This window comes from Aulostomus chinensis, chromosome 8 (genome assembly GCF_037954235.1).
Source record: "Aulostomus chinensis isolate RoL2024-O1b breed Wild chromosome 8, RoL_Achi_v1.0, whole genome shotgun sequence".
Taxonomy (NCBI): Eukaryota; Metazoa; Chordata; class Actinopteri; order Syngnathiformes; family Aulostomidae; genus Aulostomus; species Aulostomus chinensis.
The window spans coordinates 304,357-320,100 of NC_141327.1; the positions used below are offsets into that span (position 1 = coordinate 304,357).

General features: G+C 43.6%; 1 protein-coding gene across 7 annotated transcripts in view; it reads right to left on the bottom strand.

The window, feature by feature from the left end:
• Positions 1 to 4,593: 4,593 nt before the first annotated feature.
• The window catches only part of sclt1 (sodium channel and clathrin linker 1), a 49,370-nt gene continuing 38,219 nt past the window's right edge, over positions 4,594 to 15,744 (bottom strand). For all 7 annotated transcript variants that reach the window (XM_086210362.1, XM_086210367.1, XM_086210361.1 and 4 more), the window contains one exon: positions 4,594 to 5,762. In XM_086210362.1, coding sequence (XP_086066488.1) covers positions 5,703 to 5,762 — 60 coding nt within the window. In that variant the 3' untranslated portion in view covers positions 4,594 to 5,702. The remainder of the gene's footprint in view (positions 5,763 to 15,744) is intronic.

Below are 15,744 nucleotides of genomic sequence, written 5' to 3' on the forward strand. Positions count from 1 at the left end.
CCACACCTTGAGCCTGTTACCATCAAAGGAGACTGTGTGGAGGTCGTTCACACCTACAGATACCTGGGAGTGCAGCTGGATGACAAACTGGACTGGACTGCCAACACGGATGCTCTGTGCAGGAAAGGACAGAGCCGTCTGTACTTCCTCAGAAGGCTGGCGTCCTTCAACGTCTGCAAGAAACTGCTACAGATCTTCTTCCAGTCTGTGGTGGCAAGCGCCCTCTTGTGCGCAGTGGTGTGCTGGGGGAGCAGCCTCAAGAAGGACGCTGCACGCCTTGACAAACTTGTGAGGAAGGCTGTTGGCTCAGAGCTGGACAGCCTGACATCGGTGGCAGAGCGACAGACGCTGAACAGGCTCCTGTCCATCATAGACAACCAACATCATCCACTGCACAGCGCCATCTCCAGGCAGAGGAGCAGGACAGTGACAGACTGCTGTCACTGTCCTGCTCCACGGACAGACTGAGGAGATCGTTCCTCCCCTACACCATAGGGCTCTTCAACACTGATCAGTGGGAGCCCTGGACTCACTACAAACTAAGAACATGCACCTAAGAACCACACGCACTTTGTCATGCACATCTCCATGAAGCTCTTTTAAGTGTGTACTGCCCTCTGCACTCCTCTATGCTACACTGGCACGATGCACAGCTTCAGTGTACAGGAAATGTTAGTTTTTATCTGGACTTTTGAGTTTGATTTGCATTTCTATTTTGCCCTATATTGTACTCTAAATCTTCATACAGTTTTAACCCTTGCATGCCTCTTTACCACTTTTATCTTCCTTTGTCAGGCTGCTGTAAATGCAAATTTCTCCTGGAGATCAATAAAGTATCCATCCATCCATCAATCTACGTCTGTAGTTCCAAAATCACACTTCTCTCCCAGATCACTTCAACACTAGAAATATCACTCCACATTTCACCTTGTGATTGATGAGGGCACAGAAACATCAACTTTAGCAAGGAAACATTTATCCAATCCAGCATGACATCATATTGTTGTCATCCATAATACTTGCATAACTGAAGGTTTTAACAATGGGCTCAGCTTCACTCCACAGCGAAGAACCCAAGGCACAGGCCTGTACTTCCCTGTTCTCCTTGTGCATCTTTGTGACAATTCTTTTCCCGTGAAACCTTTTTTTTTTCAGTCGCCTTGCAATGGTTAACTTCTGACACAGTGTATAGTTTAATGACCAGTCAGGTTGAGTGATCCCAGTTAGCGGACTTCATGTGGCGCTTCCTCAGAGATATAAAGGGGCTACTCATGTGGTTTGTGGTGCTTCACTGGTTACTTCCTGGCCTCGTGCCTGCGTGAGCACTGGCACTCCTTTCTGTGTCGCATCACTACACCGTGTTCATTCGTCCGTGCAAGACATGGTCCATTACACACAAGGCCATGCAAGCCAGAGTGGTTCAATATCAAACAAGAATTCATCAATCTTTGCCTTCCACCATACTCCTTTACCTAACCCAACAGAGGAGTTCTTCTCATGACCGCCAACCCTAACCAGAGAAAATCTCTGGCAGGCCATGGAACTGGCCTGCAATGACAAAGGTGTGGAGGCATGCAAGTGTGGATCCAACAGGAGTTAATTCCCATGTGGCCTGACCCAGCACTTCCACATGATGCTGGGGACCGATAATTGTCACGCTGATACTGTGTGCACTTTTTACTTATGTGATTCTTGTTCATATATTTTTTTAAATTTCTGTATACAAGTGCTACACTTGACACTTCTTGTAGTAGAAAAAATGCATTTTGCCTACTGTGGACAATAAGGATGATTTATACAGCCTAATGTTCTGGTCATGAGTCAGACATGTTGGTTCAGGGTTACCTGAGCTGGTGCTGCAGCAGGTAGAGAGGCAGTGCTAGAGTCTCTGTTGGAGGTGTGTGTTTTATATCACTCTTTCCTGCCTTTGAGCTGGACCGCTCCTGTGACCTCAGGGGCTCCAGAGTGAAGATCTCCCTCTCACCAGCTTTAGAACCAATCACAGGCGTCACAGGAGGCAGCCTCTAGGGAATCCTGGGTAATGAAGTTCAGTTATTAATTTATATGTTTTCATAAGCAGAAATACTTTATTGATCCCTTAAATGTTAACTATATATATATATACACGTATATATATATATATACACACATATATACACACACACACACACACACACACACACACACACTGGCCACTTTATTAGGCACACCTGTCCAACTGCTCGTTAACGCAAATTACTAATCAGCCAATCACATGGCAGCAACTCAATGGCTTTAGGCATGTAGACATGGTCAAGACCACCTGCTGGCGTTCAAACTGAGCATCAGAATGGGGAGGAAAGGTGAGTTAAGCGACTTTGAACGTGGCATGGTGGTCGGTGCCAGACGGGCTGGTCTGAGTGTTTCAGAAACTGCTGATCTACTGGGACTTTCAGGCTCAACCATCTCGAGGGTTTACAGGGAACGGTCCAAAAAGAGAATATCCAGTGAGCGGCAGTTCTGAGGGCGAAAATGCTTTGTTGGTGCCAGAGGTCAGAGGAGGACGGCCAGACTGGTTCCAGCTGATAGAAAGACAACAGGAACTCAAATAACCACTCGTTACAACCAAGGTGTGCAGAAGAGCATCTGAACGCGCAACACGTCGAACCTTGAGGCAGACGGGCTACAGCAGCAGAAGACCCCACCAGGTGCCACTCCTGTCAGCTAAGAACAGAAAACTGAGGCTACAACTCGCACAGGCTCACCAAAATGGGACAGAAGACTGGAAAAACGTTGGCTGGTCTGATGAGTCTGGATTTCTGCTGCGACATTCGGATGGTAGGGTCAGAATTTGGCGTCAGCGACATGAAAGCATGGATCCATCCTGCCTTGGATCAAGGGTTCAGGCTGCTGGTGGGGCTGTACTGGTGCGGGGATATTTTCTTGGCACACTTTGGGCCCCTTCGTACCAATTGAGCATCGTTGCAACACCACAGCCTACCTGAGTGTTGTTGCTGACCACGTTCATCCCTTGATGACCACAGTGGACCCATCTTCTGATGGCTACTTCCAGCAGGATAACGCGCCATGACATGAAGCTGGAATCATCTCAGACTGGTTTCTTGAACATGACAATGAGGTGACTGTCCTCCACAGTCTCCAGGTCTCAACCCAGTAGAGCACCTTTGGGATGTGGTGGAACGGGAGATTCGCGTGATGGATGTGCAGCTGACAAATCTGCAGCAACTGCGTGACGCTATCATGTCAATATGGACCAAACTCTCGGAGGAACGTTTCCAGTACCTTGTTGAATCTGTGCCACGAAGGGTTAAGGCAGTTCTGAAGGCAAAAGGGGGTCCAACCTGGTACTAGCAAGGTGTGAAAAATAAAGTGGCCAGTGAGTGAGTGTGTGTGTGTGTGTGTGTATATATATATGTTTAAAAAAAACAAAACACGACCCACAAGAATCCTCCTCATAAGTGTAGATTAATGAGACACTTGAGCTGATCTGAATATGCTGGTGCTGGAAGGGGGCAGTGGTCCTCACGGTGGCCTCCCATCAAGAAGGTTGTGGGTGGAGCAGTGGTCCTCCCTGTGGCCCCCCATCAAGAAGGTTGTGGGTGGAGCAGTGGTCCTCACGGTGGCCCCCCATCAAGAAGGTTGTGGGTGGAGCCCCGGCTGCAGCACGGGGTCTTTCTGGGTGAGTCTCCATGTTCTCCCTGTTCCTGCTGGGTTCTCTCTGGTACTCCAGCTTCCACAAGAGCGAGAAGATGGAGGGAGGGATTTGAACATCAACATGGACTGTTCAAAGCATTATTTTTGGAAAATAGGGTTCTTCACCATCGTCCCCACAGGACGAGGAGGATCACGACTTCTATACAGATTCTGAACCTGATCAACACAGGTGTGGAAACTGAACAGACAAAATGGAGGCATGCTAACACTTCCCACCGAATACTATTCATTGTACTAAGCTAAGGAGTGGTCAGCTGGTCTGTGAGGGTCTCTGTCTTCTTGTCCGTCTCCAGTGATGATGGACAGTGAGAGTATTTCCTGGACAGTCAGCATGAAAAGGAGGACTTTTGCTGAAGATTAGGGATGTGGAAAGCAGCACAAGCTAAAAGATCTGTCATCAAACTTGTACGGCTAGAAACTCAGATGGGTAGCAGGCAGCTAAGGTGAGCACAAGTGTATTTCCAATACTTATAATGGAACGGGGGGGACAAAGCTCCCCCAGTGGTGACGTGAGCTCCCCTGGAAACACGGTTTGTGAAATTTTGGGGGAGCTCCAAAATATTGATGGTAGCCAAATAAATGCAATCTGGGCATGTTTTTTGTCAAAGGTGTAAAGAGTATTGTTATCATTATTACTATTATTATTAAAATCGTGTATTTTTTGGGTGTTAATTGTGGTCTGTAGAACTGCCGGGGCAATGATCACTCCCTCCTGGCGAGAGTTTAGACAAATGTTACATGGAAACCTTGCAAAGATTATTCTCATTCAAAATGAGAAATTTACCCGTCCAGGGTGAACCCCGCCTCTCACCTGAAGGCTGCTGGGATAGCTCCACCCCCCCCCCCCCCCCCCCACACACACACACACACCCTTAACAAGATAAGAGGTCAAAATGGATGGATGGATCGTTGGTTCTGAAGGAGTTTATTTTGGAGACACAGTGAGGTAAGTTGGGTTTGGGCGGAAATCCTGTTTCTCTTCATCACTTCACGAATCTGAAAATACTTTCAAGTTGAAGAGTCCCTCTTCTCCATGTTTAGGAATCCCACACCTCCACCTTAAATGTCTCGTCATACCTCTGAAGTTATTGGGGAATGTAATGCAGAAGTAGTGTAATCAGTTACTATGACTCTGCAGAGTATCACTGTGAAGCAATCACTTACTTTGACATTAAAACAACTCGTAAAATCTACTCATCATATTTGAAAATAGCTTTCCCAGCACTTCTCATTTGTTCATCTGTGTAACATGAACTGATGCTTTTATCATCTCAAATCTGCCTCACCATGAAAACTGCACTAAATTGAAGATGTGAGTCACACTGCGTTTAGGAAAAATGTTCCATTTACTTGACGATTAGTGATTGGAGTTTCCTCTTCTTCTAACCAGCCGAGGGACACAAACTGGACGCCACTGCCGCACTCAGGAGGGTCGGTGGCTCCAGCTCAAATCAGCTGGACGAAAGCTTTGCCAGCCTCTTTATCACAACCTCTCTACATACTCAACATCAGACATCATCACATAGACAAACTGCATGTAAGAACACATGGAACTCCATCCCTGTCAAAACGATTGTTTGATGTAGAAAACAAGTCAGGGTTCATAGATGATAATCAACAAATCCTCAACCACATGGAGTGACTCACGTATCCGAAGCAACTTTCCAACGTTTACCAAAAAAATGCTACTCAGCAAACGTCGGCAGGCGACAGAAGACATGTGTTGCACAAATGCATTCAGACGAGAAAATCATATCATCAAAGGCCTTTTTTTCACATTGGGCTGCATTCGTTTGTTCCCAACAGCTCTGGGAACATTCCCCTGCGTCACCTGGTGCTGATCCTTCAAACGAGCAGCAGCCAATGAGAAACTTCACAACTCAGCCTGACGAATCAGATGATCCATCATCACTCAGGGAACCAGCAACAAACCCGTTCACAGTGCTGGCTCCTTTCCTCTGCTCCATGAGAGGATATGAGAGTTGACTTCATGCAGTCTCTGGATCCGGCGCGACAGTCTTCCTCCGCTGGGATGCCAGCATGGTCAGCTGTGTGGAAGAAACCAAACCACAACACACCAATCAATGACCTTAATATTGATTCAGATGACACAAATGCATTCAGTCTGTAGCTGAGCAACAAACACGACACGCATGCTTCCACATGGAAAAGAGGGGTCACTGAATGGTTGAGTCCATGCTACGGCCTCCAGAGTAACTGGATCAGACGGGCAGGACGCAGCTGCAGCCCCCCGCCCCAGGTGACCAGGTCAAATCAAGCCTCTGTGTGGTGTCTGTGCTCTGTTCAGTCAGAGCGGGACACCAGAGAAAGATTCCATCAAGGACAGTAGCCCAGTAAATGTTCATGAAACACAGTAAATACTTCCCCAGGTACTTCAACCCTTGGGACCCAAGGAAGTGCAGTAATGGGTTTGGTATAAGTTGGACATGGGACACACTGAGTGGGTTGAGTTTTTTTTTTTTTTTAAATGTTCAAAAAACTTGATAAATTAAAACTAATTAATCAACTTATAGAAAATGGCTAAATAGAGGCAATGGACATGTTTGTGAGGTGAGGGCTGGCAGAACAGCTTCACCTCACTCCTCCATTACATGCTACCTCACTTGCTGTTGGTCTCAGTACACGGTGAAGTTCAGTGGCTGCTGACTGATTTACATGACCATCCAACTCTTGTACAAACTTTTAGTTTTTAATCTCAATAAATTCCATCTCCAACAGTTTTAAGGCAGTTGGACTTGGGGACAGGAACGACTACCACATGGAGGGTGCCAGGTGGATATGTTGATGAAGGGTTGATGTTTGATGATGACAGAAAAGCCTCATTGGGCCACAGAGTGACCCTTGAACCACCTGAGTTCCATCTCAGACATGAGTCACTCACAGACAGAGCATGTAGCTCTCCAGTACACTGAGCTCTGTCGGTGGCATGGAAAAAACAATTTGCAGACAGCTGCTTGAGCTCTGCCTGTGCCAGGGAAGCAGGCACAAAGCATCCGGCACTTGGGGCAGATCCCATGCCAGAGTTCTCTGTGCTAGTGGGGGGTCATAACACCAAGGCACCCTTTAGAAAAAGGGACAGCCGGCTAGGACCTAGTTCAAGATGGCAACATAGGTAGCAAGCTCCCGATCAACACGATAAAACCCCCAAATTTGAGTAATTTAGAATGAAGTAAGCACGACTGAAGCAAAAATGGAAGGGGGAATGAAATCTAGAAGACAGAAACTTGAGAAATCAGGATAAACAGCACGTCTCGATCGGAAAACATCAACATGATTTAATCAGCTAAAGTTAAGGTGTTTATGATGAATTTTGAGTGTCCGTGTTTCTCATGCGTTGAACGAACATGATTCACATTATTTTGTCAAATGTAATCTAATTTGGCTTCCACCGGAAATGGGGGGCGCTAGTGTACCACCGCTAAACCCAACAAGACAAGAAGAAGAAGAGGAAGAAGCCCGCGAGTGCCGCCATTTCGACAGTGGCTGAAGTTTCGGCTCAGTTTAGTTCGTAAATTCATCACATCAAAATAGTCTCTGTTCATTTACTGAATGGGCTGTCGTCTTTGTGTATGTGTGCACCAGTATAAAGTTATTGTCTGGTAGCGTGTACGCTAGTCGTATTTTGCTGTCACATAGTACACACACACCAGCAGTCTCCTTCCGCCTCACTACAACTTTCTGAAACACAGAATCCGGGCCAGAACGCTCACAGGACTCAGCGGGGGGAAAGTCACGGTTGATTAACCACACTGATGGTCATTTGACGTTAGCTTCATGTCAAAATATCTGAACTATTCCTTTCAATCTGCATTAAATAAGCTGTTTTGGGTAATGCATGTTTATACTGTGAGAAACTACAACCAAATGCTCAATACCTACTGCCCATTTTCTTATTGATTGATTCTTTTCTCAGTATGGTAAATAGGTCTTGTGTACATACTGACGTTTGTGAATCTCTGTTTCGTAGGGTGGAGATGAAGTCACCACCAATGAGGCCATTGAAGACAGAATTGTTGGGATTTATGTTCTCAAAGTCAAGGAAGATGAACAGGACATTGGAATTGTCTTAGGAGGGTATCAAGGTGCTGCCAGGTGTGGATAATGTGGCATTGGCTGTGGGTTACTCTTTGGACTAATGTTTGCCCTTAACCTCAGCTACCCTCCTGAGACCATCCAAAAGATTTTGATGAGACTGGATGGAGGTAAACTGTCTCAGAGAGCACTCACTCTGAAAAACAGGCTCTTCGAGCAGAGGAGAACCTGCACTGATAATGATGAACAACTTTGTTAGTAGTTTTGTGTCTATTTGAAAATTTATTCATTGCATTGTTGCACACGATGATGCCATTTTCTTTCCTGTTTCTGCACGATAATTGTGAAACTTTGTCGTTTTGGCACTGCATCTGTGAAACAGTTTTAATTGAAGATTGTGTACCATCATAAATGATTGTACTTTAGTAGGAGTTCATTGTTCAAGATTTGTGTACGAATGATGGCAACGCACGTTTCTGTCCATTTTCGGCACTGCAGTTGTGAAACTGTCATTTTTGAACATTTGTGTATGAACGATGTCGACGCCATTTTCTGTCCTGTTTTGGCTGTTTAACTGTGACACAGTTTTTCATTGTTGAAGACTGTGTACCCTTTATGGTATTTTCTGTCCAATTTTGGTCTCTGCAACTGTGATACAGTTTCTCATTGTTAGAGATTTGTGTACAAATGATGTCGGAACCATTTTCTGTTCTGTTTTGGCACTGCAGCTGAAATTTTGTGTACAAGTGATATTTTCTGTCCTCTTTTGGGACTACAACTGTGAAACACTTTCAGTGTTGAACATTTTGTGAATTAACCCAGTTTTGGCACTGCAGCTGTGTCTGCAAACATTTTTTTTTTGCAGTGTTGCACTTCAACGTATGAAAGATGCCACTGTCGGTAAAGTTCAATCAGAACATTTTGCCTGTCAACTGACTCTTTGCAGTTTTTGTTGATGCCTTTTTTTCTTTTTTACATTCTTTCGTATTTGTAGACACACACTTATTAAATCGAGTTAAAGTTACAGACCTAATTTGAGTAACAAATACATCATGCAATTGTGTTACATTACCATGAAGAAATCATTTTGGACTAACAATTAAAAAATGTTTCCTGGAGGTGATAAAATCACCTTAATCATACACAATACATTGATGTTGCAGTAAATAAAATGTGTTGAATCAACATGATTCTTTTATACAATCTTCATACAATTTAAATATTTGGATGTGACAAGCAATAATCAAGTGAGGACGAAGAGAGAAAATCATGTCAGCCAAACACAAAATGGTTGTGTGACACCGATGTACACATTCAAATTAAGTAAATTCAAAGGATTTTTTTTTTCAGTGTAGTGCTTTTCTACCTCAGCGGCACTCCAAGCTCTTTACAGTGTCGTCTCATTCACCCGTTCACACTCACTGATGATGGAGGCTACCATGCAAGGCACCAACCTACTCAATAGGAGTAATTAGGGGTTCAGTATCTTGCTCAAGGAGACTTGGAAATGGTCACCAGGGTCGAGGATCGAACCAGCGACCCTTCGGTTGCTAGACAGCCACTCTACCCCTGAGCCATACCGCCCGATGGCTAATATGGCGAGTGCGGAGGGTGAAGGAAAGGACATGGAAACTGACGAGGGTGACGTGATACGCTCAGGATTGAAAGACATAGTTAAGGAAATTCAGGACTTCAAAACTGAGCTGAAAATGAAGTTTACCATGTTCAAAGAAGAAATGAAAAAAGAAATGAAGGAAGAACTCGAGGACTTCCAAAAGGACATTAACCAGAGGCTCACAGAAACAACAGAAGAGCTTGCAACAGAAGCCACGAAGATTGCGGGAGCTGAAGAAAGAATTGGAGAGATTGAAAGCTGGAAGGAAGGAAGGAAGAAGCCAACGAAACAATATCCGTATCTTTGGCATCTGTTGTTCCCAAATGGTGGAACCAACTACTGAACTCTGTGCGTTCTGCTGAGTCCCTTTCTACTTTTAAGAGACAATTGAAGACTCAATTGTTCAGAGAGCACCGAGGCACTGAACCTGACTCTGCTCCTCTTTGGGGTAGAATCAGTCAGAGGGTCCAAGACCCAGCACTTAGTGACTATGTAGCACTAACTGTGCTGTGTGATGTTGTATGTTTGTCCAAAAAAAAAAAAAAAAAAGGGGGGGGGGCGCGACACTTCTTCTGCCACTAGATGGCAGTACCTGTGACCAAATCACAACTGAAGCGCTTTTGCGCTTCCTATGGGTTTTTCCTTTATTAAGTCTGAATTCTTGCTTGTGTTGTACGTCGCTTTGGACAAAAGCGTCTGCTAAATGAAATTGTAGACTTGTAGAAGAAGGAGGCTCCATCACACAATTCATTGAGCGGCTTCTGAAAAACGAGCTCCCTTTGCTGCCAGACATGGACCTCCTGATACAGCAGGCACACAGAACCACAATGCCAAAACCAGATTCAGACAAACCCCTAGCAACTGTCGTTGTAAACTTTCTCAAATACACGGTGAAGGAGACAGTACTTATGGAGGCCTGGAAAAAGAAAATCCATTATCAAAAGCAGGCGCTCTTTTTCGACCATGACTACGCTACCCAAGTGGTCCGGGAAAAAAAAGGAATACAGTTGTGCTTGAAAGTCAGGGCACCCCTTTAAAAAAAGCATAGTTTATTTATTAAAAAATTAACCTTGATATTTATAGTCTCTCTGGTAAATAGGAAAGAAAGACAATATTATGAGAAATCATTAATGCACAGTTACTACACTAATATCAAAAAGGTCCTAAAAGAGAAAGGAATACGCTTCCAGACACCCCTGACAAAAATCTGAATCATTAAAAGAACATAACCAAAGACACAGAAAATAAACAACATGCTAAATATTGTCTGCACTCCTTAAACTGGTCGCTCTATTTGACTGTCATTTTTGTTCCAATTGATCGGTAGCTATGTACGTATTTTCTACTAGGAGGTTTAATGCAGAAGCAGTATCGGAAAATAAGACTAGACCTACCAAGTGAGGGGTCCTCATATATTATGGGATACTCCCCTCAACCCACAAAAGTAATGTGGGAGGCGCACACACGGAAACACGCCTACCATTGGAAGTTCTTGTTTTGTATTACGTTGTCCTATGTTCTTACAAGACCGTTATTTGTCGTCATGGTTACAAGATGGTTTCATGAAAAGTATACTATCCCACAATCGTAATATGAATAATATCTCATTGGTGTCAGTAAATGTGAATGGATTGAACAGTCCAATCAAGAGGCAAGGTCATTCTGAAAAGGAAAAAAATTAAAGCCCAAATTATGTTCATGCAAGAAACACATTTATCAAGGGAGGAACATGAGACACTTAAGAAAATATGGGTGTAAGGACTTCCGGCCTGACACCAACATGGCAGCTGCATAAAAAGAGAGCTCCCCGACATTCAGATTAAAAGGCCCTATAAAACCGAGAAAGCAAGGGTAAATGTGGGAGTAAATAGTAAGGGCGATGAGTAAGATCAGAGGAAGAAGTCGAAAACTGAGTAAAAACGCAGATCTTAACCTTGAGCAACGATAACGAGACAACTAAGCTAACAATACGAGCCTAGCAGAAGAGCTAACGGTGTCAACAGGTGACACAGTGAAAACCAAGCTAGCTGCCCGGCCGAGGCAGGAAGAAACACAGCAAACTACTGAAAGTATGGCAGACCTGGAAACAATCCTGCGCGAGTTACGTGAGTTTCGCCGAGAGAACTTTGAAAATCTGAAAGAAATTAAAGATGACATAGGAAGACAAACGACAGGATAGATGATGCTGAAAAGCGGATCATGGAAACAGAGGAACGGACTCAGAACCTGGAGGATGCTACTTTGGAGCTCATGGAGCTGCAGAAACAGGTCGAGACCAGACTGACGGATTTAGAGGGTCGTGCGAGGAGGGAAAACGTCCGGATCCACGGAGTGAAGGAGGGAGCAGAAGAAAATGCACAGTCTATGATCACTTTTGTTGAAAACCTCCTGAGAGAGAAGCTGGATCTTGAAAGAGCCCACCGTGCTCTGGTCTCGCAGCCTCCGAAGGACTCCCCGCCTAGATCTATCATAATGAAGTTACAAAGTTTGCGAAGTAAAGAAGAACTGCTAAAGATAGCCTGGCAGAAAAAGGGCTTCGTGTATGAGGGAAGGAAGGTGTTTTTGGACCACGACTATGCGCCGGAGATTTTGAGAAAGCGTAAAGAATACATGGAGGCGAAAAGGGTACTGGAAGAAAAGAATGTACACTTCCAGACGCCCTTTCCAGCAAGACGCCGGGTGTTTTACCAGGGAGAGACGCGCCTGTACAATACAGCGGAGGAGGCAACGAAGGACATGGTGGCCCGAGGATTACAGGTGGAGGTCGTGAAACCGGCAGAGAACTGGGCAGAGCGGCTTAAACAGCTAACGTGGACGACGAGCAGAGCGGAGAATGGACATGGGACAACAGAGACACGGCAGGGGTACAAACAAAAACTGCATGCCTTCAGGAGAGACCGGGACAAATGAGGTGATATAGTACGGTAAGGAGAGGATTTGACTGTTTCCAGAAGATATCCTAAGCCTGTGGTGATATTGAGGTGAGGAAAATAAGACCTTAAATCGTCCCCCAGGGGACAGGGGACATCCCTCAGAGCGGACTGAACATCAGAGCTCAGATAAGGTCAATAACAGGACCTCACACAAGGAAGCTCGTTTATTGTCTTGTTTGAAAATATTTTGGTTCCATCTATGTTCTAGGTTGTTTAATGCTCACTATTGTTTCTGTCGCAAAGAGGGGAAATGTGAAGGGGAGAACTGTAGAACTGTAGAAAGGTACAAGTCAGGAGAAATGAGACGAATGACAACATCCAAAAACTGCATGAAAGTAGTACCATATAATGTAAATGGCATACTCAACCCAATCAAAAGCAGTAAGATAATAAGTAAGATGAGAAAAGAAGGAGTCGAGGTGACATTATTACAGGAGACCCACCTAACAGAGACGGAACATGCAAAGCTTAAGAGGAATGGCGACAACCAAGTATTGTCTGTCTCTTACAATACAGGACATCGAAGAGGGGTTGTTATTTTAATTTCAGGGAAGTATTCCTTTCAAAAAACCTCAGTGACGCGGGACAAAGAGGGTAGATGCATCATGGTGAAGGGGAAATTAGAAGGGGAGTTGGTGACCTTTCTTAACATCTACGCACCACCAGGCTCAGACTGGAAGTTTGACAGATGTTTGAATTGATGATAGAGGCAGAGGGTATTTTGATTGCTGGACGTGATCTGAATCAAAGACTTAACTCACAGCTAGACTCCTCAGGAGGTGGAGTACAAAAACCTGCAATTACTACAAAAATAAATGATCTGATGTCTGAACTGGGGATTGTGGACGTCTGGCGGGATCTGAATCCCACAAGTAAAGATTTTACTTTCTACTCGACACCACATAACATATACTCGAGCATCGATTACTTTTTGATGTATAATAAAGATAGGGTTAAAAAATGTGACAAAGGTGTAATGGACCGATCTGACCGCAGCCCTCTTTATTTAAATGTACATCTATTGAATGAGAAGAAGAAGACAACAATCTGTTGGTTAGATCCAAATATTTTAAAGGACACATGAAGGAAGAAATAGTGAAGGAACTTCAGACTTATAGAGGATAATGATAATGGTGAGGTGTCCCCGTCTGTGTTGTGGGATGCATGTGAGTCCGTGATGAGAGGCAAGATAATCGCTAAATCAGCATATTTGAAAAAGACAAGACAGTTAAGACTTGACACACGAACATCAGATCGAAGAAGGATAGAAAGAGAGCATGAAGAAAAGCTGGATGAGCACATACATCAGGAAATTAAAAAAGAAAGCAGAGATTAATGAGATTTATATGCAGGAGATAAAAAAAAAAACGACTGTACACGAAACAAAGATATTATGAAGTTGGGGGAAAATCAGCAAAATTATTGGCATATAAACTGAAAAAACAGCTAGCAAAAAACAACATTTGCAGAATAAGGGACCCGCATACAAGACCAACAGTGGACAAAGCAGAGGAAATTCAAAAGTGCTTTGAAACTTACTACAAAAATCTATACACTCAACCAAAAGCGAGTAATAAAACTTGAGGTGGATACATTTTTAGGGAACTTAAATTTACCAGCAGTTACAGAAGAACAAAATCAGGAAATAACAGATGAGGAAATAAATATGGCAATCTCTAATCTTAAAGCTGGCAAGTCCCCGGGTGCAGACGGGTACACCTCAGAATGGTCTAGATCATTTAGGGCAACATTAATTCCACTCTTGCGGAAGACATTTAACTGGGTGTTGACGAAGGGAGGAATTCCTTATTCTTGGAGAGAGGCCTTTATTTCTGTAATTCCAGAGGAGGGAAAGGATGAACAGGAATGCTCCAATTATTGACCGATCAGTGTCCTTAATCAAGATGACAGATTGTTTACAGCCATTTTAGCACGACGTTTAGAAACCCTTTTGCCAGAATTCATCTACTTAGATCAGACGGGTTTTATAAAATCAAAGACAGACGCAGGACAATATTAGGCGCACCCTACTTGTAATGCAACATATAATCAAAAATCAAATCGAGACAGTAGCGGTGGGTTTAGATGCTGAAAAAGCCTTTGACTCGGTGGAGTGGAATTTGCTGTCCAGTGTTTTGGAGCGATTTAATTTCCACAAAAAGTTTATTAATGCAATAAGGGCCCTGTATAATAAACCGACAGCTAGAATCAGAATCAATGGGAGCCTTTCAAAATGTATTCCTTTAGAAAGAGGCTGTTGTCAGGGTTGCTCAGTGAGTTCCCTTCTTTTTGTAATTTTTCTGGAAGCCCTGAGCTATTGGATAAAGCAAAATGAAAATATAGCAGGTATAGAAATGGGGGGAGGGATAGGGAAAATAGCCTTATTCACAGATGACGTATTAATATATTTATCCAGCCCAAACACATCCCTCCCTGAACTTATGAAGACCCTTACAGACTATGGTTCTCTATCAGGCTTCAACATAAATATACAAAAAACTCAGTTGGGAATCAAAATCGATAAAGTACTTGGGAGTTAATATACCCCAAGATTTAGGACAATTAAAATGCATCAACGATGACCCATTGCTCAATAGAATCAAATCTGATATTAGCAGATGGAATCTGGTACCTTATCTAAGTATTATGCAAAGAGTGGAGGTGATAAAAATTAATGTACTGCCAAGGCTACTGTGCTTATTCCAAAGTCTACCAGTGGAGATAACAGATAACGAACTCAGGGAATGGGACAAAATGATCTCATCTGGCAGGGGCAGAGACCGAGGGTTTGGTACAGAACACTACAGTTAGCTAAAAACAAAGGAGGGCTAGCACTTCCATGCCTGAAGAGCTATTACCAAGCTGCACGAACCAAAATATTGCTAAATGTATACAATCCCTCTTATTCAGCGAGATGGAAAGAAATTGAGGCCAGCATGACAGATGGGGTGCCTATACAGGCTATAAGAGGAGACTATAACTTGAGAGAACATATGAAAGAAGGGTGGAGATTTCTTTGAAGGTGTGGTTTGAATTAATCATGAGAAATAAATTCAGAACACAAAGTAGATTGTTAAACTGGATTGGATATGATTCTGAATTTGTGCCTAATAGAACAGATAAGAGTTTTCATAGGTGGGAGAGGGGCCTACAATATTCTGGGAGCTTTTAAGAAAGAAGAAGATAGAAGATCAATTCAATCTGACAAATCAAGATCAATACAGGTATTTGCAACTAAGGCGTAACATTGGGCAAACACTAAAGGGATCAACAGAGGGGAAGGGCTTTGCAGTCACTGATATGTTTATTTCAGCATATGAATCCAAACCAAGGGGAAAATTAATTTCAAAATTATACAAAGGAATAGAAGATCCTAAAGAAAATGATACTGTGTATATAAAAGAGAGATGGGAGAGGGAGGCAAATATT